Genomic DNA, 27548 nt, shown 5'->3' with positions numbered 1-27548 from the left:
GCTAAGTAATGAAGACTTCACTCGTATATTGTGGGTATTTTATACTTTGGATATTATATAACTTTGGGGCAGGGTAATTTAAATACCAAACTATACCTGATGGTTATCATCTCTTCAAAAACATTCTGGGGTAAGGAAGTACCACACAATAGTTGTATCTATGCTGCACTATTTCATGAAGAGATTTCTACATTTACGTTATCTAATGGTAAGTAAAACTTCACTAGAAACTAAAAATGAAATGGACACATTGGTATTCAGACTGCATACATCACATAGGTGGATCCAGGAATTTTCAAAGGGGGTGTTCAGGGGGTTGGCTCCGCAATATCTGTGTGGAGAGCTTCAGTTATGTAGCCATCCTATTATCACTAAATCAGGTTGTACATGGTGCACCGAGTTTCAGGAGTTGAAACTAACCCTGGGTTTTTTGTAGAGCGTGTATACATCTCCAGTCTTCTGTAGAATGTTGTGTATACGACTAGTCTTGTGGAAAGTTGTATACTTTACAAGTCTTCTCTGGAATGCTGTTCATACATCACAACTCGGAATGCATAGACGTCAGAAGTATCTTGGGGGAGTCTGGCGGACTAGGGCTCTGCAATGCAATGTCGTCATATCACCAGGTGCTCGATCCTCCAATGTACCTGGATCTATTATATCTGTAGTTTAAAAGTGTTTTGTAATTACCCTGGTCAATGGAATCAATGTGCAGTCAATTTTCATGCTCAGCTGCCTGGGGAGTATACAACCCAAGCTACACATACAGCATGGTTGAGAGTCATATTACCATCTCATCTCACCGGGTACCCATTCACTGCTGGATGACTTAGAGGTATATTTCAAACAATTGTGAGTGAGTGAGTGAGTGAGTTTTACACCGCACTCAGCAATATTCCAGCTATATGGCGACTAAATAATCGAGTCTGGAACAGACAATCCAGTGATCAACATCATGAGCATCGATCTACGCAATTGGGATATGATGTGTCAACCAAGTCAGCGAGTCTGACACCCGATCCTGTTAGTCGCCTCTAAATAAGCATGGGTTACTGAAGATCAATTCTAACCCGGATCTTCACAGGTTTCAAACAATTAGAGTCTAAGGAGACACCACATATGCTTCAGTGTAGGGCGGTATCTACATTCTACCAATACCTGTTTATTTCCCTGTGTTTCATCGCTCACCTCCATCCTGAGCCTCATCTGCTGCTCCCTCTCTTCCTCCAGCAGCTCCGACTCCCAGTCCCCGTTCTCATCCCCCGGGTCGAAGCTGTATAGAGGCATCAGGTGGTGACGGAGACGGTCCAGTCTGCACAACATACACCCTCACAGGTCAGTGTTTCAAATTAAGCATCAAAGTCAAAAGTTCCTGTTATAACCTTAGTGGTAACAGTTGTATTAACATATTTATTCAAAGATTTATTGGTCTCAAACTTCTGATACCTAAGAGGACCCACTTTTACCTTGAACACTGCTAATGGCGCTTACCAGGACCGATTTGGTTGGTGTTGTCAACCCATAAATTACTTTAGGTTGTAAATCAGGTTGTAACTAGCTTTCAGTAATCAATCAGCTTTTCCTTAACCAATCATATTTCTTTCACTAACCAATCATATAATGTTTTCACAAATCGATCATGCTTCAACTAAAACAAACAATGGTTTCATCACGACATGTGCTTTTAGTACCACTGATACTGACTTTCATTCCTAAGGCCACAATTTTTTCATTATTTGGTTTATGGATCCGTCGACTGTAATTTTTGCGGGAAAGTTCGAAAAAAGTAAAATTCCAATTTTTTAAATACTGCCGATATATATAATCCACTGAAAGAGATTACATTCTTTTAAAACAATAAAGCACCTACCTATTTTTCTTAAGCACCAACACAATCTGTAAAACAAGTAGAATACATGAAATGTTATCAATTTCTGACAACAGGTACACCATTATTTTTAATTCCTTCAATCATGGATCTACCAAGCCATTTTTCATTGATGTTACACATATTTCTTCCCACCATACATGCCAAATGCAATCTATAAATTTTTTAAAAAATCATACAAACGGTTCAATTAAACAGTAATCTCTTGACAAATTGATTTTTCCAGATCATTATTACAAATTATGGTGCACAATATGACCACTTAATCAAGAAATGATCCCGGCAGAGAGTCTGTACAGTTTAACCCAATCATGTTCAAAGGGTACACAGACACCTTTGGTCAAATCCAACTAGTCACAAGGTCTTTTCAGACATGAGCTTTATGTAAAACAGTTGATTTGGCACATTATTTCCATCCTTTAAGCTCTCAATCAATCAATCTTTATTTCCTACTGAAAGCTGGGCCACAGGCCTGTAGTACAATAATTAATCATGTGTGGGCAGTAGTGCAGCCTTAAAGCTCTCAATGTTAATACAAAAACCACAGCATATGAAATAAACATGTAGTTGAACAACCAATCAAACTGTTAACCTTCATAAACAACAGAGTAGCTATCCGTTGCATAGCTACCATATCTTCATGTTTTCATGACCAGCCACTCATCAAGCTGAGCAAAGATATGAAAAACACATACAAAATCGATATTGAAATATAGTGTTGTTACACACATGTACAATACTGACAGATACTGGTACTAGGGCATTCATCATATGTGCATGATTTAACAAACAGTAGTGAAATAATAGTTCACATTACCACAATGATGACAAGACCAATAAAAATCACAGATCCAATGGGGATAAGTATATAGGCAAGGACTTGTCCTGAGGACTTCTCTGTTTTTGCATCAGACTGGAGAGTGGTGACATCAATTGTTGTGTTGACTGTTGATACCATTATGTGGAGATAAGATGGCAAAAAGTTTGTTCAGGATTCACCAGTTAGACAGAAAGGCTACAATCAGGTCGGAACGAAGCTGCTGGAATGACTTGATTGCTGCCATCATACTGACCAAATCGGTTATCCTTTAGTCTGTTGCTGCTGGCATTTCTTTCTTATCAAAGCACTACGTTTCCTAGAAATATTAAACAATCATTATTAATATCAATATCCCTATAGGCTGTACACTGTAACAACTATCATATCCTGTGGCACCTCTATTGCATGAGGATAGTTGAAAAGTCACTTTTTTCACTTGTTCTTGTGTAAGCTACGCAAAAATATATGACACAAAATCAATCTTGCCCAGTAAATTTTGACATTTTTACCTCATCTGAACTGAGATAGAACGAACAATATCTAATATTTTATGGTCAATGATCAGACTACTTGCGAATTTAATCACGAAGATTATTACTCAAAGAAAATCACTAAAATATCCATTTTCAAAATGAAACGCGACTATGACATGAATATTTGAAGGGGATACTATCGACTTATGTTGTCTTTCGATCGCGAGTGTTTTGTGTCCATCTTATCTTTAACACGTTTATCAGGCGTCAGTGTCTCGGGGTACGAATGGAAACGATCCCAGTGAGTACGAATTTAAAATAAGGTATTCAGTGTTCTGTTCACCAGATAAAAAAACACCATACCGATACTGGCGATAGGTGTGCGGAGAAAATAGCAGACAGCCTTCTAAACAGGAAGTATTCACCGGAAGTTGAGCAGCTGTCAAAATACAATCCCATAATGCTTCATCCAAAATGTCAGCGCCCAACTATCACGTGGAGCATAGCAGTGTAAATCATGTTCTTTTCAGCATCTGTTTTATAGCAACTGTTGAGGGAAAATTAGGGTATGACAGTGCTAATTTCCTTGACAAGAATGCATTACACTGGAAACCGTCCACCGTCGCGCCCGAAATTTGTGCGAACCACTTTCTTGACAGCATTAACCAAGGCTTCCGCCATTTTCCTGCCGCTTCAGTCAATTTCATCAGTCAGTCTTGGAATGGATGGAATGAATCGCCATCAAATGGTAAAATTCCTTATATGTGAGGCAAATGTATGTCTCACAAAAATTACATACTAATAAGGGTGTACATGTTTTGTTTATGGGGTTTAGAGTTTCAGCCTCTCTCGTGTCACACTGGAATTTGTGGAAAAGACATTTTTCGCTTTTGCGTTCGCGTTCGTCGTTCGATCCCACCGGATAGGCCGAACATCTGTTAGTTAATTTTATGATCATCACGTGAAATAATCCAATATGGTAGGTAGGTATGCAGTGTAGTCAACGTGTAACATTTCTTTTTGTAGTCATCAAGTCAGCTTTGCAATATAAGGCATTGAACACCTTCATGCATTCACACAGAAATCAATTTGGCATGGGCTTATGTAATACTAAAATCAGTATCAGTTGGAAGTAAATTAATTTTACCTTAACATTGTGAGACTTGGACCTGGAGGTAACTTTGACCTACATTGTAGCAATATGGCGGCGTGGAATTTTGCTCATGAAAGCAATCACATGATTGTCTGGTCCAGACATAATTAGATACAGGCTGCCATCACATAGCTGAAATATTGCTTTCAACATGCTAAACAGTGAGGTGGCCAGATCATTTGCGATTGAGTAAACACTTTAGAAGTATCCTCAGATATAGTAGGTGTAGTCAGTGTGTTAGATATAGCACAGTGGTAACAGTATTCAATATTTGTATTATATGAATTGACTGTGTACCTTGGGTAAGTGCTCATTCCTGTGATTTGTCATTGCAGACCGAGTCATAATGACCTGCTGTTTCCAAAGTACAGAATCCTAAGTGAGCAAGAATAATGTTCTTTCAAGCCTGTGCAAGACCATCTGTGTGTGCACCTCTCAGCAAGACCTGCAAGCCGACTCTTTCATTATCTCAGTTTGTAGCAAGGCTTTGTGCACCAAGCCCACAACATCTACAGAAAGCTAAGTCTTCAACTAAAGCATCCAATGATGGTAGATACTCTAACATGCCCTGTGTAAGTATCTGTCAGTCAATCTCTGCAAGCAAGCACACTGCAAGCAAACATCATTACCTAGACTCAGTGTCAAGGTCCTTTGCTGCAAACACATGTTCTTTGACTGGAAGCAAGAGGTTAACCGAATACCGAAATTCCCACTTGAACATGAGCATGGAAAGGTCCTTGTGTACAACAAGTGACCGCTGTAATCGTCCTGTGGGAGATGTCTTGGAAGAAATGCAGCAGGTCCTGGTGGAACTGGGAGTTCTGGAACCAAGGAAGTCTGTGGAATTCTTCATTGCTCATGTCCTAGGAATGTCAACGGTATTGCTTACATTCACTGTATCTAGGTACAATCGTTAGACCTGTTTCTTGTACCCGTGAAGATCCGGGTTAGAATTGATCTTCAACTTCAGTAAACCATGCTTGTCGTAAGAGGTGGCTAACGAGATCGGATGGTTAGAATCACTGACTTGGTTGACACATGTCATCGTATCCCAATTGTGTAGATCGTTGCTCATGCTGTTGATGATTGGATTGTCTGGTCCAGGCTCTATTATTTATAGACCGCTGCCATTTAGTTGGAATATTGCAGAGGGCAGCGTAAAACTAAACTCACTCACTAACTGTTTTTTGTTTTGATAATGCTAACAACAGCAACAACGGAAGTAGTACATTTATGCAGCACCAAACTCCAGTCATACTGGTAGGGTAGCCTAGTGGTTAAAGTGTTTGCTCATCAGGCCAAAGACCCAGGTTCTATTCCCCCACATGAGTACAACGTGTGAAGCCCATTTCTGGTGTCCCCGACCGTGATATTGCTGGAATATTGCTAAGAGCAGCATTTAACCTCACTCACTCACTTCCAGGTTCCACATCTCTAACGCCATGCTGACGTGTTTGTGTATATTTATTGTTTATCATGTATAATTGGTGAATCCTGATTGTGTGTGTTGGCAGCTCCATGGTGTGTCTGCTGACCGTGAACTGACCGGTCCGGAGGTGGAGCGTGTGTGGGAGATGGTGAAACTAAGACAACAGAGGTAAGTCCGTAGTACCAAGCTGGGAGATGTCAGAAACATTGGTGGGGAGGTGGTGTGGGTCGTGGTAGGTTGAAGGGAGATTGCACTGGAGATGAAGAGGGGAAGAACTCTTGGTTATGCTTGGTTTAAAAATGTTACTGTTACCATGGTTACAGAAAATGTTAATTGAGGATGGTGTAAGGGTGGGAAGATGTTTGGGTGTTGGCTAAGATTGTGTTATGGATGGGTTTGGGATTGTGTTAGGGCAGGGTTGGATGTGATTGTGTTAGGATGAGAAGAAGATGGGAAGTGTTCAAATAGGGTGGGGATAGTGTTGGGGCAGTGTGGTATGAGATTCTTATGGAAAAAGGCAAATAAAGATATTACTCCTTGAAGGCATAGAGTAATGTGATGTAACACAAATAAGCCATGCCAGTAACACGTGGATGACTTGTGTTGATCAAGCCATGCTTACATAAGTATTATATCACCATGTTGCAGAATGCCTGTACAGTACATCCTGGGAGAGTGGGACTTCTGTGATATCGTGCTGAAAATGAGACAGCCGGTATTTATTCCCAGGCCAGAGACGGAGGTGAGCTGACACACAGTGTAGCACCAGAATCTGTGATACGCTTCAGTATAAATCAAAACCCATAAAGAATTTAGGATAGAATTGGTCTTCAGCAACCCATGCTTGTCTTGAAAGGCGACTAACGGGATCAGGTGGTCAGGCTCTCTGACTTGGTTGACACATGTCATCGTGTCCCAACTGCTGAGATCACTGCTCATGCTGTTGATCACTGGATTGTATGATCCAGACTCAATTTTGTTCAGACTGCTGCCATATATCTCGAGTGATGCTGAGTTTGACACTTGTGACACATGAAAATCAAATAAACTAAACATACCATCTTCATAATCAATCATAGTGAGTCAGTGTTGTTTTACACCCCAATGTAGTTTTAATTGCAGGGCATGTATATAGATGGAATTTTGGTGTGTCAGCCAGAAGAATAATGCTTATATAAACCTCGAATAGGTTATCTGACTTTTTTCATGGGGCATGTTCATTAATTTGTCATGTCACCTACAGATATAATTGCTCAATTTCACATTTGAAACCTTATCCTCAGGTTCATTTTAGTGTGGGTAAATCTGCAGGTGACCTTGGCCTGCTCTGAAAACACTTTGCGTATATGTACTTTCCCATCATTCTCCTTGATCAGTTAACGACTTCTAACATAACTTTATTATTATCTAGGAGCTGGTTGGTGTTATAAAGTCATATCTCAAGGGCTTGGAGCATCAACAAATAAGGTTGCTCGAGATTGGATGTGGATCAGGGGCCATAACTCTTGCTCTGCTGAAAGAATTTCCACAGGTTCTAAAATGCAATGTTCTTGAAAGTAGAATTATGTTTCCTTCTTGAAACAAATTTGATTTGGATTATTGGCATGCTAGGTGTTTCTAGATCACAGTGAAGAGTTGCCTCCCTTAGATCTTGACAGGATCTTCTGATTGTGTTAAAAAATATTATCTTCCTCCAGTAATGATCCTTTCTCTGTCCGTACCTATTCTTGCACATGTCCCCAGAGTATTTGTAGGTAAAGATTTCTGAAAGCCCTGTTGATCCAGTTGAAATGAACACAAAATCAAAGACAAGTTTAAATTTTAATTATGCCATGTCAACAGATAGCTTCAACTCCTGTTATATCTGACTTTTGTTACTGAAATAACAGACAACATTTCTAATCTCTTTCACATATTTTTCACATTTGTGTTGGGGTAGATAAGCAGAAGTTTTCACATGTGACTTCAGATGGAGGCAGTAGCTATTGACAAGACAACACACGCCTGTGAACTGACTGCACATAATGCCACCTGCCTAGGGCTGACAGACAGGCTGAATGTGATACACCTGGATATCAGTGCAGGTGAGTTACCTAGTACACCTGGATATCAGTACAGGTGAGTTACCTGGTACACCTGGATATCAGTGCAGGTGAGTTACCTGGTACACCTGGATATCAGTGCAGGTGAGTTACCTGGTACACCTGGATATCAGTGCAGGTGAGTTACCTGGTACAGGAGGATATCAGTACAGGTGAGTTACCTGGTACACCTGGATATCAGTACAGGTGAGTTACCTGTTACACCTGGATATCAGTGCAGGCGAGTTACCTGTTACAGGAGGATATCAGTACAGGTGAGTTACCTGGTACACCTGGATATCAGTACAGGTGAGTTACTTAGTACACCTGGATATCCGTGCAGGTGAGTTACTTGGTACACCTGGATATCAGTGCAGGTGAGTTACCTGGTACACCTGGATATCAGTGCAGGTGAGTTACCTGGTACACCTGGATATCAGTGCAGGTGAGTTACGGTGAGTTACCTGTTACAGGAGGATATCAGTACAGGTGAGTTACCTGGTACACCTGGATATCAGTACAAGTGAGTTATTTGGTACATCTGGATATCAGTGCAGGTGAGTTACCTGGTACACCTGGATATCACCTTTATAGCAAAGCAGGTGATCAGGCTGCGAGTTACCTTTACAAAAGATTGTCATTAGGTATAAGTTCCCAGATACACACAGATATCGGCACCGGTAAGTGACCTGTTCCCCATCAATGTAACTGAAACATCAGAGATCATCATTATTGTGAATCTTGGATTCAAACCACAATCATGGGATACTGGAATGCCAAAGGGTCTTAACTCTGCACGACAAGCTGACATAATTTGACGAACCTTGTAACAAAATATCAACGGTCATGTTAGAGACAGAGATTACTAAACTGATTGAAGCATTCATAAAATATTTTCTGGTTATGAAATGTGGGATGCATCTAAAGGATTGTTGGTGATGCCGTCAGTCCTTGCTCCGTCTCACCAAGACTTGCCTGTCACAAAACTGAACTGTCTGTGACTTTATTAAACAACATTATTCATTTTTTCAAAACATTTAAATGCCAGTAAAATACCAACTTGCTTGCTCTCCTTGACCTTTGCCTAAGATATAGTTTAAGCAAGCCGGAAGTTATTTAAACCAAATTTTTCGTTTTTTGCCTTTCTCTGTGTCATGAAGTGTAGTACAATTACCCTCACTTCATGTCAACATCTGGGGTTGCAATGAGTGGCGCTCCTGTTGATGTTGTTGTTTGAAAGCTTCATTGAACCTCATTTGGGAAATTTCATCTAAAAGTTGCGTGTACAGACATGCTCGCACTTGCTCACTCCCTCACTCACCCACCTACCCACCCACACTCTCTCTCTCTCACACACACACACACACACACACACACTCACTCACTCACTCCATCTTTCAGACACAGGTCAGCTGGGTGTGTTTGACGTGATTGTGAGCAACCCGCCCTATGTCAACACGGAGGACATGGGCACACTGGACCCCCAAGTCTCCCGGTACAGTGGCCTTCACCTCTCTTACTCTAACAGTATCTATTTTAAAATGATGACAGGGTTCACTTTGGGATTTCAACTTCAGTGTGACCTTTCTTCATCAAGCTTATATCGCTGAGTGCCCAGAGTGTAGTAACAACTTGTGCAATCCTGATTCCGGGGTACAAGATTTGTGAAAACTGCCATTTCATGTCAGTGGCCTCAGTGATGTCTGTGATCGCTGGCAGAGCTGCAGACAAGGGGGACTAGACAAATGGGTGTACATCTTATCAAGTAGTTTACATCAGTGCTTCAGGTGAATGAACACAAGATGACAAATTTGATTCATAAACATGTATAAAATATCACTTGACATAAATATCAGTTGTATTTCGTGGTGTTCTGGGCATTGTTTTATAGGCAGAGATTTAGATGCCAATGTCTGAGTTAATAATCAGAAACACTACGTTTGATGTACTTTTATCATGGTGATCTCCATAATTGAGCTGAAAGCTTTGTTGTAACATTATCTTCATGGAATAGTATCCGATTACAGATCGTTATGTCTTCAACAATCATGAACTGGTCATTAGCCTTCATATTAGTCCTCAAATTTCACAGCAAACTCTAACTTTGATGCTAGCTGTCATTACAAGGTCTTATTAAAGTCATGGTCAGAAAAGGTATTGAAATAGCTTTAGGAATGATGTAGTGGTGAAAACAATATGCCTGCTGTCAGTGCTGATTGAAGCAAGGACAGGTCGAGACCAGTCAGTATGGTTATCAGAGGACAAAGAGACCTTCTTGCCAAATAGAAATGTCCAATGTAAAACTTTGGTACAATTTTGTAATATTTATATTATCCCCCTCAAACCTCACTCACTCATTCACTCACTCACTCACTCACTCTCAGTTCGTATATGGCTTTATTGGTTTAATATTGTTTCAAAGTATTATCTTGAAAATGGTATGTTTTGACTAGCCTTTGCATGTGTTTAGGATGAATGTCATCGCAGGATATTCTGACCTTTTACTTTTGTATTTGTATTGTCAGAATTCCTCCTTTTTACAGAGATCTCTCATGGCTGAGGGATAGTATGGAATCATAGAAGGGAGATTGTCGCATTGTCACACTTTGGTTAATGTTGACACTTCTTGAGTAAATGAAAGTAGATGCACATTGATTAAAACTAATAATAATAGTAATAGTCATTGATGCCTTAGCTTTGAGACAGTCGTTCTATTTTGAGTTATTGGAATTCAAATTCAAATGTTAAAATTTAGCCTAATGCATTGAAAAACCTCTATGTAAATTTATCAGCCCCGTTTGTAAAGTATGTAGTGAAGTTTGGCATGTGTGGTTACAGAGATGAAGTTGATATTTCATGTACTTGTCTCCCATTTTGATGAAAACTTTGAGATTTGTACTCATACTATTGAGTAGCAATTGTGACAGCTTATCCTCTGTTTTGGCTGCTGACAGCATGTCGAGGTGAGCTACGGGTTAGAATTGATGTTCAGCAACCCCTGCTTGTCGAGGTCAGGCTCGCTGACTTGTTCACACTTGGTTGATTACTGGATTGTCTGGTCCAGACACGGTTATTAACAGACCGCCGTCGTATAGCTGGAATATTGCTGAGTGTGGCGTTAAACAACCAACCAACCAACAACTATTTAAGCCACAATAAAACATTGCTGAGTGTGGCGTTAAAACAACAAATAAAGGTGAACTACAGTACCCTGGCTCTATTGTGTAAAAAAGGAAGGTATAGATTAATATTTACAGGAATTGTCAATTGAAACTTCTAAATTGACAACACTGACTTTTGTTAAAAGGTATGAGGACCATACTGCTCTTCATGGTGGAGGAGACGGTCTAGATGTTGTCAGACATGTTCTTACCAAGGCCCAGTCTCTGTTGACACACAAGGGGTAGGTTCACTGTCACACAAGGGGTTGGTTCACTGTCACACAAGGGGTTGGTTCATTGTCACACAAGTGGTAGGTTCACTGTCACACAAGTGGTAGGTTCACTGTCACACAAAGGGTTGGTTCACTGTCACACAAGGGGTTGGTTCACTGTCACACAAGGTGTACGTTTACTGTCACACAAGGGGTAGGTTCACTGTCACACAAGGGGTAGGTTCACTGTCACACAAGGGGTAGTGTTCACTGTCACACACAAGGGGTAGTGTTCACTGTCACACAAGGGGTAGGTTCACTGTCACACAAGGTGTATATTCACTGTCACACAAGGGGTAGTGTTCACTGTCACACACAAGGGGTAGTGTTCACTGTCACACAAGGGGTAGTGTTTACTGTCACACACAAGGGGTAGTGTTTACTGTCACACACAAGGGGTATATTCACTGTCACACAAGGGGTAGGTTCACTGTCACACAAGGGGTAGGTTCACTGTTACACACAAGGGGTAGGTTCACTGTCACACAAGGGGTAGGTTCACTGCCACACAACGGGTAGGTTCACTGCCACACAAGGGGTAGGTTCACTGTCACACAAGGGGGAGTGTTCACTGTCACACACAAGGGGTAGGTTCACTGCCACACACAAGGGGTAGTGTTAACTGTCACACACAAGGAGTAGGTTCACTGTCACACAAGGGGTAGTGTTAACTGTCACACAAGGGGTAGTGTTCACTGTCACACACAAGGGGTATATTCACTGTCACACAAGGGGTAGGTTCACTGTCACACACAAGGGGTATGTTCACTGTCACACAAGGGGTAGGTTCACTGTTACACACAAGGGGTAGGTTCACTGTTACACACAAGGGGTAGGTTCACTGTCACACACAAGGAGTAGGTTCACTGTCACACACAAGGGGTAGGTTCACTGTCACACACAGGGGTAGGTTCACTGTCACACACTAGGGGTAGGTTCACTGTCACACACAAGGGGTAGGTTCACTGTCACACACAAGGGGTAGGTTCACTGTCACACACAAGGGGTAGGTTCACTGTCACACAAGGGGTAGGTTCACTGTCACACACAAGGGGTAGGTTCACTGTCACACACAAGGGGTAGGTTCACTGTCACACACAAGGGGTAGTGTTCACTGTTACACACAGAGTAGGTTCACTGTCACACACAAGGGGTAGGTTCACTGTCACACAAGGGGTTGGTTCACTGTCACACAAGGGTTGGTTCACTGTCACACAAGGGGTAGGTTCACTGTCACACAAGGGGTAGGTTCACTGTCACACAAGGGATAGGTTCACTGTTACTCACAAGGGGTAGGTTCACTGTCACACAAAGGGTTGGTTCACTGTCACACAAGGGGTTGGTTCACTGTCACACACAAGGGGTAGTGTTCAGTCACACACAAGAGGTTGGTTCACTGTCACACAAGGTGTACGTTTACTGTCACACAAGGGGTAGGTTCACTGTCACACAAGGGGTAGGTTCACTGTCACACAAGGGGTAGTGTTCACTGTCACACAAAGGGGTAGTGTTCACTCACACACAAGTCACTGTCAAGGGGTTCACTGTCACACAAGGTGTATATTCACTGTCACACAAGGGGTAGTGTTCACTGTCACACACAAGGGGTAGTGTTCACTGTCACACAAGGGGTAGTGTTTACTGTCACACACAAGGGGTATATTCACTGTCACACAAGGGGTAGGTTCACTGTAACACAAGGGGTAGGTTCACTGTTACACACAAGGGGTAGGTTCACTGTCACACACAAGGGGTAGTGTTCACTGTCACACAAGGGGTAGTGTTTACTGTCACACACAAGGGGTATATTCACTGTCACACAAGGGGTATGTTCACTGTCACACAAGGGGTAGGTTCACTGTTACACACAAGGGGTAGGTTCACTGTCACACAAGGGGTAGGTTCACTGCCACACAAGGGGTAGGTTCACTGCCACACAAGGGGTAGGTTCACTGTCACACAAGGGGTAGTGTTCACTGTCACACAAGGGGGAGTGTTCACTGTCACACACAAGGGGTAGTGTTAACTGTCACACAAGGGGTAGTGTTAACTGTCACACAAGGTATATTCACTGTCACACAAGGGGTAGTGTTCACTGTCACACAAGGGGTAGTGTTCACTGTCACACACAAGGGGTATATTCACTGTCACACACAAGGGATAGGTTCACTGTCACACACAAGGGGTATATTCACTGTCACACACAAGGGGTAGTGTTAACTGTCACACAAGGGGTAGTGTTAACTGTCACACAAGGTATATTCACTGTCACACAAGGGGTAGTGTTCACTGTCACACAAGGGGTAGTGTTCACTGTCACACACAAGGGATAGGTTCACTGTCACACACAAGGGATAGGTTCACTGTCACACACAAGGAGTAGGTTCACTGTCACACACAAGGGGTAGGTTCACTGTCACACACAAGGGGTAGGTTCACTGTCACACACAAGGGGTAGGTTCACTGTCACACAGAAGGGGTAGGTTCACTGTCACACACAAGGGGTAGGTTCACTGTCACACACAAGGGGTAGGTTCACTGTCACACAAGGGGTAGGTTCACTGTCACACAAAGGGGTAGGTTCACTGTCACACACAAGGGGTAGGTTCACTGTCACACACAAGGGGTAGGTTCACTGTCACACACAAGGGGTAGGTTCACTGTCACACACAAGGGGTAGGTTCACTGTCACACAAGGGGTAGGTTCACTGTCACACACAAGGGGTAGGTTCACTGTTACACACAAGGGGTAGGTTCACTGTCACACACAAGGGGTAGGTTCACTGTTACACACAAGGGGTAGTGTTCACTGTTACACACGGAGTAGGTTCACTGTCACACACAAGGGGTAGGTTCACTGTCACACACAAGGGGTAGGTTCACTGTCACACACAAGGGGTAGGTTCACTGTCACACACAAGGGGTAAGTTCACTGTTACACACGGAGTAGGTTCACTGTCACGGACATCTGACTTGATAACAAATTTACTAAAGTCCATCGACAATGTCATTGGATATTCATCTGCTTTCACTCTCACACATATGGCATGGCAGTGGTGGCACACAATACTCCAGAGAAAGGTTGATGAAGTTGTAAGCCGGAAACAGTTGTTATGGAAATTCTGTGCAAGACAGTTCACTGTGCAGGGTTGTATCCTTCATGCATTACAGGAAAACCATGATTGTGGGTTAAAAAGCAGATTCTCTTGATTTTGTTTCTTGGTTCCCGAACCATTCAGTAGTAGTAGTCTCTGAGCCCTGCCTCTCCCTCATACAGCTGACATGTTATCTATCTGTGACTCTGGTCACGCTCTCCCTCATACAGCTGACATATTATCTATCTGTGACTCTGGTCATGCTCTCCCTCATACAGCTGACATATTATCTATCTGTGACTCTGGTCATGCTCTCCCTCATACAGCTGACATATTATCTATCTGTGACTCTGGTCACGCTCTCCCTCATACAGCTGACATATTATCTATCTGTGACTCTGGTCATGCTCTCCCTCATACAGCTGACATATTATCTATCTGTGACTCTGGTCACGCTCTCCCTCATACAGCTGACATATTATCTGTCTGTGACTCTGGTCACGCTCTCCCTCATACAGCTGACATATTATCTATCTGTGACTCTGGTCACGCTCTCCCTCATACAGCTGACATATTATCTGTCTGTGACTCTGGTCACGCTCTCCCTCATACAGCTGACATGTTATCTGTCTGTGACTCTGGTCACGCTCTCTCATACAGCTGACATGTTATCTGTCTGTGACTCTGGTCAAAGCCCTCATCAGTTGGCTCGTGTGTTGCAGCACTCTCTGGCTGGAGGTGGACACTCCCCATCCTGTGAGGATACAGAGCTTGGTGGAGGAAACAGGGGGCCTCCGGTATCTCAGGACACTGCAGGACTTCACTGCCAGGTGGGTACAGGTAGGGGACTATAGTATCTCAGGACACTGCAGGACTTCACTGCCAGGTGGGAGCAGGTAGGGGAGCAAGGAGACTATAGTATCTCAGGAAACTGCAACACTTCACTGCCAGGTGGGGTAGCAGGGTGGACTATCGTATCTCAGGACACTGCAGGACTTCACTGCCAGGTGGGAGCAGGTAGGGGAGCAAGGAGACTATAGTATCTCAGGATACTGCAACACTTCACTGCCAGGTGGGGGAGCAGGGAGACTATAGTATCTCAGGACACTGCAGGACTTCACTGCGAGGTGGGAGCAGGTAGGGGAGCAAGAAGACTATAGTATCTCAGGACACTGCAACACTTCACTGCCAGGTGGGGGAGCAGGGAGACTATAGTATCTCAGGACACTGCAGGACTTCACTGCCAGGTGGGAGCAGGTAGGGGAGGAAGGAGACTATAGTATCTCAGGACACTGCAACACTTCACTGCCAGGTGGGGGAGCAGGGAGACTATAGTATCTCAGGACACTGCAGGACTTCACTGCCAGGTGGGGGAGCAGGGGGACTATAGTATCTCAGGACACTGCAGGACTTCACTGCCAGGTGGGTACAGGTAGGGGATCAGGGAGACTATAGTATCTCAGGACACTGCAGGACTTCACTGCCAGGTGGGGGAGCAGGGGAGACTATAGTATCTCAGGACACTGCAGGACTTCACTGCCAGGTGGGAGCAGGTAGGGGAGGAAGGAGACTATAGTATCTCAGGACACTGCAACACTTCACTGCCAGGTGGGGGAGCAGGGGGACTATAGTATCTCAGGACACTGCAGGACTTCACTGCCAGGTGGGTACAGGTAGGGGATCAGGGAGACTATAGTATCTCAGGACACTGCAGGACTTCACTGCCAGGTGGGGGAGCAGGGGAGACTATAGTATCTCAGGACACTGCAGGACTTCACTGCCAGGTGGGAGCAGGTAGGGGAGGAAGGAGACTATAGTATCTCAGGACACTGCAACACTTCACTGCCAGGTGGGGGAGCAGGGGAGACTATAGTATCTCAGGACACTGCAGGACTTCACTGCCAGGTGGGAGCAGGTAGGGGAGCAAGGAGACTATAGTATCTCAGGACACTGCAACACTTCACTGCCAGGTGGGGGAGCAGGGAGACTATAGTATCTCAGGACACTGCAGGACTTCACTGCCAGGTGGGGGAGCAGGGGGACTATAGTATCTCAGGACACTGCAGGACTTCACACTGCCAGGTGGGTACAGGTAGGGGATCAGGGAGACTATAGTATCTCAGGACACTGCAGGACTTCACTGCCAGGTGGGGGAGCAGGGGAGACTATAGTATCTCAGGACACTGCAGGACTTCACTGCCAGGTGGGAGCAGGTAGGGGAGGAAGGAGGCTATAGTATCTCAGGACACTGCAACACTTCACTGCCAGGTGGGGGAGCAGGGAGACTATAGTATCTCAGGACACTGCAGGACTTCACTGCCAGGTGGGGGAGCAGGGGGGACTATAGTATCTCAGGACACTGCAGGACTTCACTGCCAGGTGGGTACAGGTAGGGGATCAGGGAGACTATAGTATCTCAGGACACTGCAGGACTTCACTGCCAGGTGGGGGAGCAGGGGAGACTATAGTATCTCAGGACACTGCAGGACTTCACTGCCAGGTGGGGGAGCAGGGGGACTATAGTATCTCAGGACACTGCAGGACTTCACTGCCAGGTGGGAGCAGGTAGGGGAGGAAGGAGACTATAGTATCTCAGGACACTGCAACACTTCACTGCCAGGTGGGGGAGCAGGGAGACTATAGTATCTCAGGACACTGCAGGACTTCACTGCCAGGTGGGGGAGCAGGGGGGACTATAGTATCTCAGGACACTGCAGGACTTCACTGCCAGGTGGGTACAGGTAGGGGATCAGGGAGACTATAGTATCTCAGGACACTGCAGGACTTCACTGCCAGGTGGGGGAGCAGGGGAGACTATAGTATCTCAGGACACTGCAGGACTTCACTGCCAGGTGGGAGCAGGTAGGGGAGGAAGGAGACTATAGTATCTCAGGACACTGCAACACTTCACTGCCAGGTGGGGGAGCAGGGAGACTATAGTATCTCAGGACACTGCAGGACTTCACTGCCAGGTGGGGGAGCAGGGGGGACTATAGTATCTCAGGACACTGCAGGACTTCACTGCCAGGTGGGTACAGGTAGGGGATCAGGGAGACTATAGTATCTCAGGACACTGCAGGACTTCACTGCCAGGTGGGGGGGAGGGGAGACTATAGTATCTCAGGACACTGCAGGACTTCACTGCCAGGTGGGGGAGCAGGGGGGACTATAGTATCTCAGGACACTGCAGGACTTCACTGCCAGGTGGGTACAGGTAGGGGATCAGGGAGACTATAGTCTCTCAAGACACTGCAACACTTCACTGCCAGGTGGGTACAGGTGGGGGATCAGGGAGACTTTAGTATCTCAGGACACTGCAGGACTTCACTGCCAGGTGGGTACAAGTGGGGGATCAGGGAGACTATAGTCTCGGAGGACACTGCAGGACTTCACTGCCAGGTGGGTACAGGTAGGGGAGCAGGGGGACTATAGTATCTCAGGACACTGCAGGACTTCACTGCCAGGTGGGTACAGGTAGGGGAGCAGGGGGACTATAGTATCTCAGGACACTGCAACACTTCACTGCCAGGTGGGGTAGCAGGGGGGACTATAGTATCTCAGGACACTGCAGGACTTCACTGCCAGGTGGGTACAGGTAGGGGAGCAGGGGGACTATAGTATCTCAGGACGCTGCAGGACTTCACTGCCAGGTGGGTACAGGTAGGGGAGCAGGGGGACTATAGTATCTCAGGACACTGCAGGACTTCACTGCCAGGTGGGTACAGGTGGGGTAGCAGGGGGGACTATAGTGTCTCAGGACACTGCAGGACTTCACTGCCAGGCGGGTACAGGTGGGGGATCAGGGAGACTATAGTATCTCAGGACACTGCAGGACTTCACTGCCAGGTGGGGTAGCAGGGGGGACTATAGTATCTCAGGACACTGCAGGACTTCACTGCCAGGTGGGTACCGGTAGGGGAGGAGGGAGACTATAGTATCTCAGGACACTGCAGGACTTCACTGCCAGGTGGGTACAGGTAGGGGAGCAGGGAGACTATAGTATCTCAGGACACTGCAGGACTTCACTGCAAGGTGGGTACAGGTGGGGGATCAGGGAGACTATAGTCTCTCAGGACACTGCAGGACTTCACTGCCAGGTGGGGTAGCAGGGGGAACTATAGTATCTCAGGACACTGCAGGACTTCACTGCCAGGTGGGTACAGGTAGGGGAGCAGGGGGACTATAGTATCTCAGGACGCTGCAAGACTTCACTGCCAGGTGGGTACAGGTAGGGGAGCAGGGGGGACTATAGTATCTCAGGACACTGCAGGACTTCACTGCCAGGTGGGGTAGCAGGGGGGACTATAGTGTCTCAGGACACTGCAGGACTTCACTGCCAGGCGGGTACAGGTGGGGGATCAGGGAGACTATAGTATCTCAAGACACTGCAGGACTTCACTGCAAGGTGGGTACAGGTGGGGTAGCAGGGGGGACTATAGTATCTCAGGACACTGCAGGACTTCACTGCCAGGTGGGTACAGGTAGGGGAGCAGGGGGACTATAGTATCTCAGGACACTGCAGGACTTCACTGCCAGGTGGGTACAGGTGGGGGATCAGGGAGACTATAGTCTCTCAGGACACTGCAGGACTTCACTGCCAGGTGGGTACAGGTGGGGGATCAGGGAGACTATAGTATCTCAGGACACTGCAGGACTTCACTGCCAGGTGGGTACAGGTGGGGGATCAGGGAGACTATAGTATCTCAGGACACTGCAGGACTTCACTGCCAGGTGGGTACAGGTAGGGGATCAGGGAGACTATAGTATCTCAGGACACTGCAGGACTTCACTGCCAGGTGGGTACAGGTGGGGGAGCAGGGGGACTATAGTATCTCAGCACACTGCACGACTTCACTGCCAGGTGGGTACAGGTGGGGGATCAGGGAGACTATAGTCTCTCAGGTCACTGCAGGACTTCACTGCCAGGTGGGGTAGCAGGGGGGACTATAGTATCTCAGGACACTGCAGGACTTCACTGCCAGGTGGGTACAGGTAGGGGAGCAGGGGGACTATAGTATCTCAGGACGCTGCAGGACTTCACTGCCAGGTGGGTACAGGTAGGGGAGCAGGGGGGACTATAGTATCTCAGGACACTGCAGGACTTCACTGCCAGGTGGGGGAGCAGGGGAGACTATAGTATCTCAGGACACTGCAGGACTTCACTGCCAGGTGGGAGCAGGTAGGGGAGGAAGGAGACTATAGTATCTCAGGACACTGCAGGACTTCACTGCCAGGTGGGTACAGGTAGGGGATCAGGGAGACTATAGTATCTCAGGACACTGCAGGACTTCACTGCCAGGTGGGGGAGCAGGGGAGACTATAGTATCTCAGGACACTGCAGGACTTCACTGCCAGGTGGGTACAGGTAGGGGATCAGGGAGACTATAGTATCTCAGGACACTGCAGGACTTCACTGCCAGGTGGGGGAGCAGGGGAGACTATAGTATCTCAGGACACTGCAGGACTTCACTGCCAGGTGGGGGAGCAGGGGGACTATAGTATCTCAGGACACTGCAGGACTTCACTGCCAGGTGGGAGCAGGTAGGGGAGGAAGGAGACTATAGTATCTCAGGACACTGCAACACTTCACTGCCAGGTGGGGGAGCAGGGAGACTATAGTATCTCAGGACACTGCAGGACTTCACTGCCAGGTGGGGGAGCAGGGGGACTATAGTATCTCAGGACACTGCAGGACTTCACTGCCAGGTGGGTACAGGTAGGGGATCAGGGAGACTATAGTATCTCAGGACACTGCAGGACTTCACTGCCAGGTGGGGGAGCAGGGGAGACTATAGTATCTCAGGACACTGCAGGACTTCACTGCCAGGTGGGAGCAGGTAGGGGAGGAAGGAGACTATAGTATCTCAGGACACTGCAACACTTCACTGCCAGGTGGGGGAGCAGGGAGACTATAGTATCTCAGGACACTGCAGGACTTCACTGCCAGGTGGGGGAGCAGGGGGGACTATAGTATCTCAGGACACTGCAGGACTTCACTGCCAGGTGGGTACAGGTAGGGGATCAGGGAGACTATAGTATCTCAGGACACTGCAGGACTTCACTGCCAGGTGGGGGGGAGGGGAGACTATAGTATCTCAGGACACTGCAGGACTTCACTGCCAGGTGGGGGAGCAGGGGGGACTATAGTATCTCAGGACACTGCAGGACTTCACTGCCAGGTGGGTACAGGTAGGGGATCAGGGAGACTATAGTCTCTCAAGACACTGCAACACTTCACTGCCAGGTGGGTACAGGTGGGGGATCAGGGAGACTTTAGTATCTCAGGACACTGCAGGACTTCACTGCCAGGTGGGTACAAGTGGGGGATCAGGGAGACTATAGTCTCGGAGGACACTGCAGGACTTCACTGCCAGGTGGGTACAGGTAGGGGAGCAGGGGGACTATAGTATCTCAGGACACTGCAGGACTTCACTGCCAGGTGGGTACAGGTAGGGGATCAGGGAGACTATAGTATCTCAGGACACTGCAGGACTTCACTGCCAGGTGGGGGTAGGGGAGACTATAGTATCTCAGGACACTGCAGGACTTCACTGCCAGGTGGGGTAGGGGAGCAGGGGGACTATAGTATCTCAGGACACTGCAGGACTTCACTGCCAGGGGTGGGTACAGGTAGGGGATCAGGGGGACTATAGTATCTCAGGACACTGCAGGACACTTCACTGGGGGATCAGGTGGGTATCTCAGGACACTGCAGGACTACAGGTGCCAGGTGGGTACAAGTGGGGGACTTCACTGCCGGATCAGGGGGACTATAGTATCTCAGGACACTGCAGGACTTCACTGCCAGGTGGGTACAGGTAGGGGAGCAGGGGACTATAGTATCTCAGGACACTGCAGGACTTCACTGCCAGGTGCCAGGTGGGGAGCAGGGGACTATAGGGACACTGCAACACTTCACTGCCAGGTGGGGGTAGCAGGGGACTATAGTATCTCTCAGGACACTGCAGGACTTCACTGCCAGGTGGGTACAGGTGGGGAGCAGGGGGACTATAGTATCTCAGGACACTGCAGGACTTCACTGCCAGGTGGGTACAGGTAGGGAGCAGGGGACTATAGTATCTCAGGACACTGCAGGACTTCACTGCCAGGTGGGTACAGGTGGGGGATCAGGGGACTATAGTATCTCAGGACACTGCAGGACTTCACTGCCAGGTGGGTACAGGTGGCAGGGGATCTCAGACTATAGTATCTCAGGACACTGCAGGACTTCACTGCCAGGTGGGTACAGGTAGGGGAGCAGGGGAGACTATAGTATCTCAGGACACTGCAGGACTTCACTGCCAGGTGGGTACAGGTAGGGGAGCAGGGGAGACTATAGTATCTCAGGACACTGCAGGACTTCACTGCCAGGTGGGTACAGGTGGGGGATCAGGGAGACTATAGTATCTCAGGACACTGCAGGACTTCACTGCCAGGTGGGGTAAAGTGGGGGATCAGGGAGACTATAGGGTCTCAGGACACTGCAGGACTTCAGCCAGGTGGGTACTGCAGAAGGGAGACTATAGTATCTCAGGACACTGCAGGACTTCACTGCCAGGTGGGTACAGGTAGGGAGCAGGGGGACTATAGTCTCTATAGTATCTCAGGACTATAGTGTCTCAGGACAAGACTTCACTGCCAGGTGGGTACAGGTGGGGGAGCAGGGGGACTATAGTATCTCAGGACACTGCAGGACTTCACTGCCAGGTGGGGGGGGTAGCAGGGGGGACTATAGTATCTCAGGACACTGCAGGACTTCACTGCCAGGCTGGGTACAGGTGGGGGATCAGGGGACTAGTATCTCACTGCAGGACTAGTATCTCAGGACACTGCAGGACTTCACTGCCAGGTGGGTACAGGTGGGGTAGCAGGGGGGACTATAGTATCTCAGGACACTGCAGGACTTCACTGCCAGGTGGGTACAGGTAGGGGAGCAGGGGGGACTATAGTATCTCAGGACACTGCAGGACTTCACTGCCAGGTGGGTACAGGTGGGGGATCAGGGAGACTATAGTCTCTCAGGACACTGCAGGACTTCACTGCCAGGTGGGTACAGGTGGGGGATCAGGGGGTACACTATAGTATCTCAGGACACTGCAGGACTTCACTGCCAGGTGGGTACAGGTGGGGGATCAGGGAGACTATAGTATCTCAGGACACTGCAGGACCTTCACTGCCAGGTGGGTACAGGTAGGGGATCAGGGAGACTATAGTATCTCAGGACACTGCAGGACTTCACTGCCAGGTGGGTACAGGTGGGGGAGCAGGGGGACTATAGTATCTCAGCACACTGCAGGACTTCACTGCCAGGTGGGTACAGGTGGGGGATCAGGGAGACTATAGTCTCTCAGGACACTGCAGGACTTCACTGCCAGGTGGGGTAGCAGGGGGACTATAGTATCTCTCAGGACACTGCAGGACTTCACTGCCAGGTGGGTACAGGTAGGGGAGCAGGGGGACTATAGTATCTCAGGACACTGCAGGACTTCACTGCCAGGTGGGTACAGGTATAGTATCTCAGGACAGGGGCCAGCAGGGGACTATAGTATCTCAGGACACTGCAGGACTTCACTGCCAGGTGGGTAGCAGGGGGACTATAGTATCTCAGGACACTGCAGGACTTCACTGCCAGGCCAGGTACAGGTGGGGATCAGGGAGACTATAGTATCTCAGGACACTGCAGGGACTTCACTGCCAGGTGGGTACAGGTGGGGGAGCAGGGGGACTGTAGTATCTCAGGACACTGCAGGACTTCACTGCCAGGTGGGTACAGGTGGGGGGGGGACTAGCAGGGGGACTATAGTATCTCAGGACACTGCAGGACTTCACTGCCAGGTGGGTACAGGTAGGGGAGCAGGGGGACTATAGTATCTCAGGACACTGCAGGACTTCACTGCCAGGTGGGTACAGGTGGGGGATCAGGGAGACTATAGTATCTCAGGACACTGCAGGACTTCACTGCCAGGTGGGTACAGGTGGGGGAGCAGGGGGGACTATAGTATCTCAGGACACTGCAGGACTTCACTGCCAGGTGGGTACAGGTAGGGATCAGGAGAGACTATAGTATCTCAGGACACTGCAGGACTTCACTGCCAGGTGGGTACAGGTGGGGAGCAGGGGACTATAGTATCTCAGGACACTGCAGGACTTCACTGCCAGGTGGGTACAGGTAGGGGAGCAGGGGACTATAGTATCTCAGGACACTGCAGGACTTCACTGCCAGGTGGGTACAGGTAGGGGATCAGGGGGACTATAGTATCTCAGGACACTGCAGGACTTCACTGCCAGGTGGGTACAGGTAGGGGAGCAGGGAGACTATAGTATCTCAGGACACTGCAGGACTTCACTGCCAGGTGGGTACCGGTAGGGGAGCAGGGAGACTATAGTATCTCAGGACACTGCAGGACTTCACTGCCAGGTAGAGGATCTTGGGGACTGTAGTATCGAGTGTGTGAAATAGCCACTGGCCTGCTAGCCCATGGCTATACAAAATCCAGTCGAGCCAGTAAATCTCCAGTCAGTGGTCAGAATTAGATCACCAGATGGTGGAAACATTACCCCATGACAGCTTGGGTTGTATACTCCCCAGGAGTAGGGGTGAAACGGTACGCCCTTACTACTGTACGGTACGGTACGGTACGTATTGTGGTACCCGGCTTCAGTAACTTTCGGTTTGGTTCATTTCAGTTCAGTATGTGAGATACCATCATAATGCAGAAAATTGACAAGAAGAGCCAACCAGCAAAGAAATGGAAAGATTTTGACAAAATGATTCGATTTCTTGACATTTTCGAATAAGTTTAAAACGGTTAATGAAATGGCGGTACAAAAACCGAAAATACCGAATCTTTGGATTCCATTATGTATACTCAAACGAAAGCAAAATACCATGGTATACCATTTCACCCTTACCAAGGAGTTGAGAATGATACATTGAAAGCATAGATTCAGGGAAGGAAACACCTGTCAGCAGATACTAGAAGCTGGATATGTCTGGTATATAAATGTATGATGAATAGATGGATGGGTTCATTCATTCATTCATTCTGGTGGAGAGCAATCAGGAAAATGTCGGGCTGCTTCATGCACGTAATGCAGACATCTTCCTCGTTTAATTCAACATTTTGTTTCAGGGATCGATTTTGTGTCCTTCAGTATTCTGGCTGTACCAGATGAAGAGGTGGATGTAACGGGTGGAGGTTGTTTACATATAGTCAAGGGATCGCAAGCCAAAGATTCACCAATGTGCTTCTTGATCACCTGCGTACAGTGGGGTTCAGTATTACGATAATTATCTATTCAGAATGTTTTGGAATTCTTTTGGGTGGTCGGTAAACTAAGGATTATACAGCTTAGATCATTATATTCTTGCTGTACACTCATTTTAATCAAATGATTAACCAAGGCATAGTTCTGGACTCATGCTGCAGTTAGTGGTTTAGAGTTGCCTCCCTTAGGTGTACCAGAACCCAGTGATCATGTGTTTGAATCCCACACATGTTTATGTTGATCAAAGCAGATCTAGCCCTTAACTTGCATAGAGGCAGCGATAAATATGTACAAGTTTTTCTTATTGTTATGCAAAAGTGATAAATGTAAATAATAATATATAGAGATTATTACAAGAGCAAGTGTGTCATACGACTTTAGTGAAATGTTGTCGCTTCGAGCAATACATAATTTTGCATGAGTTTCGTATAAGTCATATGACACACTTGCTCGAGTGTAACAATTTCTTTATTATCAAATTTTATTCATGAACGTTTGTGCAGTAAAACACGGTAAGCAAGTGTGATGGCCCCCCTTCGTTGACATCACAGACGACGAAATGCAGAAACAATAGTGGCTAGGCTGAAGTGATATGTGCATGTATGACACCAGTTATGGTTCACCATATGGGTAATAAATCAGTTTCTGTAAGTTTGAGATACTCCCATGGGTTTGAATGTCTCTTAATGTATTATAATATCTATCACTGGCGCCACCTTGATGGGTGGTGATGTCTCCTACTGTAAGGCCAGTTTCTGACACTTGTTTCCTCATTGTTTAAAAACAAGAATGGCACATAATAAATAAACCAATTTATTAGCGTTATTGTTCATACAAACAACTAAAGGACCAAAACTACAGAATGAATGGTTCAACAGGAACTAGCAGAACAGTACGTCAGGACATGAGATCCTGAACATTGGTTATTACCATGTTATAACATGAAGGAATGAACAGCATACAAGAACTCGATAAGCATGGATTAAAAACAGGAATAAATAGTCATAAACACACCGTATTTGATGCTCAATAGATGAAATATGGTCTACAATATCCAACTGACTTCAGTTATTACTGGTGTAGTATTCATTAAGGTCTTCACCCCTTGTGTGTCCCCAGACCCTGGAGTGAGTGAGTGAGTCTGGTTCTACTCCACTATTAGCAATATTCCAGCAATAATTGGGGAGAGCAGATAGAGAATCAAACAGGCAGTCAGCATGACTGACCACCGTGCCCACAACCCAGATGCTGCATGTTTACAGTGGGTGAAGCCTGTGACAGATGATGTTTTCTTGGCTTTTCAGAATATACCTGGTGGCTGCTTATATACACAGTACTGCTGGTAAACATTTGTTTCTTTCGCCCCCTGGCATACTAAAGTAGAAACTGGATTGGTTTGGACCAATATTTCTTTTTCTGAACAGAATATTTGACCTGATTACATGTGAATCATTCGTAAAGTACAGGAGCATGTCGATGACAAGAACTGTTGACACTTCATCACTTGTACTAACAAAATGGTAGCTCCACACACAAAATGAATAATATACATATCTACATTTCAACCCATATCAAACACCAGATACAATAGTATTCAAAATACAAACAACAGAAGCAAAACAAGGCATATCACATCGACAAGATGCAATGAAATTCATCACTCACATTGTAATGCTCGCCCTGAGGTCAAGGCCACCTATTTCCAAATGGAATGTAGTTTATGCAAATGTTTTAATCGACGGACTCCTCCAAAACAAAATGGTGACCCTATTACTGTGGCATAGGAAGCCATGTTTCTGTCAATGGTTGGCAGATTTCTGTTACAGAAACATGAGTCTGAAATATTTTTAAAAAATTATGAATCAGAATAGCTGTCATTTGATTGCATTACAGTCAGACAGGTTTGTACAAACAAATGAAATAAATCCAAATCACAAACATTTTTGTGTTGTGGCTCAAGTATGTAAACTTCAGAATAGAGAAAGTGTCCCTTTATATGTACAACAAAGAGTTAAAATACACAACATTTCGGATGTTAAAACTTGGCTCTGACAGAAGAATAGAACTAACAGGGTGTGATGTTTTGAGATCATTCTTGTTTTACTGAGATGTCAGTTCTCATAAGCCATGAATCTCTTGAATAAGAAAGTAGATTAAACATAACAATTGTCAATGAGTTGAATTGAAATTGAGTGGGTAGAAAACATTCTTGTCACAATGTTGATAAAATAGCAACCACCCAGACATTTATTTTCTGTTGTACAGATCCTGAGGAAGACTCCAGCTAATACAAAAATACACTCAGCAAAATACAAACAGTAAACTCTTTGTCAAATCGCACAAAAATACAGTATGAGGAAAATCTCTGTGCAGTGCAAGGGAGATGACTCCAACTAGACTAAATATCCATGCAAACCGTGAACAAGATATAATACAGATTAAGGACCTTCGTTGATCCAGTTAGTGGCCCTTTACTTATACAACTATCAGAGTTAGATATTTCTACACCAGTCTAGAATGAACAGTATGTGTTCTTTAACAAGAATAAACTTGCCCCAGATGATGGCCCAATAATTCCCCATTGAGGATGGTATGTGACACTATGGCTGTTATTTACACAAGTGTTGATCCTCAAAGCCAAATAACCAATATGACAAGCCAGTTAGACATTGATGTATTGGGGGTAATGATGTTTAACATAACATTTCAGATTATTTGATGTGACCTGATTTTGGTTGTACCTAACAAAGGGAAGGACAAGATGAGACAGTTACACTGCATTATGGGATTGGTTCAGTGCTTTACGGGGTAGGTCTACTGCATTTTGTGATAGGTCCACTGCATTATGGGATCGTTTCAGTGCATTATGGGATAGGTCTACTGCATTTTGGGATAGGTCCAATGGAT

General features: G+C 46.2%; 3 protein-coding genes across 6 annotated transcripts in view; 1 reads left to right on the top strand and 2 right to left on the bottom strand.

Annotated features, from left to right (window-relative positions):
• Positions 1-188: 188 nt before the first annotated feature.
• Positions 189-3615, bottom strand: LOC124274667 (small integral membrane protein 29-like). Of its 2 annotated transcripts, none has more exons than XM_046710027.1 (5): positions 3525-3615; positions 2706-3024; positions 1871-1896; positions 1189-1312; positions 189-598 (listed from the first exon to the last, which is right to left on the bottom strand). In XM_046710027.1, the coding sequence occupies exons 2-5, from the start codon at positions 2844-2846 to the stop codon at positions 539-541; spliced, it is 351 nt and encodes a 116-aa protein (XP_046565983.1). In that variant the 5' UTR covers positions 2847-3024; positions 3525-3615; the 3' UTR covers positions 189-538. The 2 variants fall into 2 exon arrangements, with proteins under 2 accessions (XP_046565983.1, XP_046565984.1); XM_046710028.1 differs by having other exon boundaries at positions 3545-3600.
• Positions 3616-3634: 19 nt separating this feature from the next.
• On the top strand, positions 3635-25457 carry LOC124274665 (MTRF1L release factor glutamine methyltransferase-like). Of its 3 annotated transcripts, none has more exons than XM_046710025.1 (10): positions 3635-3691; positions 4670-5212; positions 5849-5931; positions 6412-6505; positions 7175-7294; positions 7733-7847; positions 9246-9339; positions 11152-11247; positions 15095-15202; positions 24506-25457. In XM_046710025.1, the coding sequence occupies exons 2-10, from the start codon at positions 4727-4729 to the stop codon at positions 24546-24548; spliced, it is 1239 nt and encodes a 412-aa protein (XP_046565981.1). In that variant the 5' UTR covers positions 3635-3691; positions 4670-4726; the 3' UTR covers positions 24549-25457. The 3 variants fall into 3 exon arrangements, with proteins under 3 accessions (XP_046565981.1, XP_046565979.1, XP_046565980.1); XM_046710023.1 differs by having other exon boundaries at positions 3651-3929; XM_046710024.1 differs by having other exon boundaries at positions 3666-3747.
• LOC124274666 (synaptophysin-like) overlaps positions 25439-27548 on the bottom strand; it is a 134575-nt gene continuing 132465 nt past the window's right edge. Inside the window, exon 8 of the mRNA XM_046710026.1 lies at positions 25439-27518. The gene's annotated coding sequence lies outside the window, so the exon portion shown is untranslated. The remainder of the gene's footprint in view (positions 27519-27548) is intronic.

This window comes from Haliotis rubra, unplaced genomic scaffold (genome assembly GCF_003918875.1).
Source record: "Haliotis rubra isolate DU_JTF1 unplaced genomic scaffold, ASM391887v1 Scf193, whole genome shotgun sequence".
Lineage (NCBI taxonomy): Eukaryota > Metazoa > Mollusca > Gastropoda > Lepetellida > Haliotidae > Haliotis > Haliotis rubra.
This window is presented reverse-complemented; position numbering and strand designations above follow the sequence as displayed.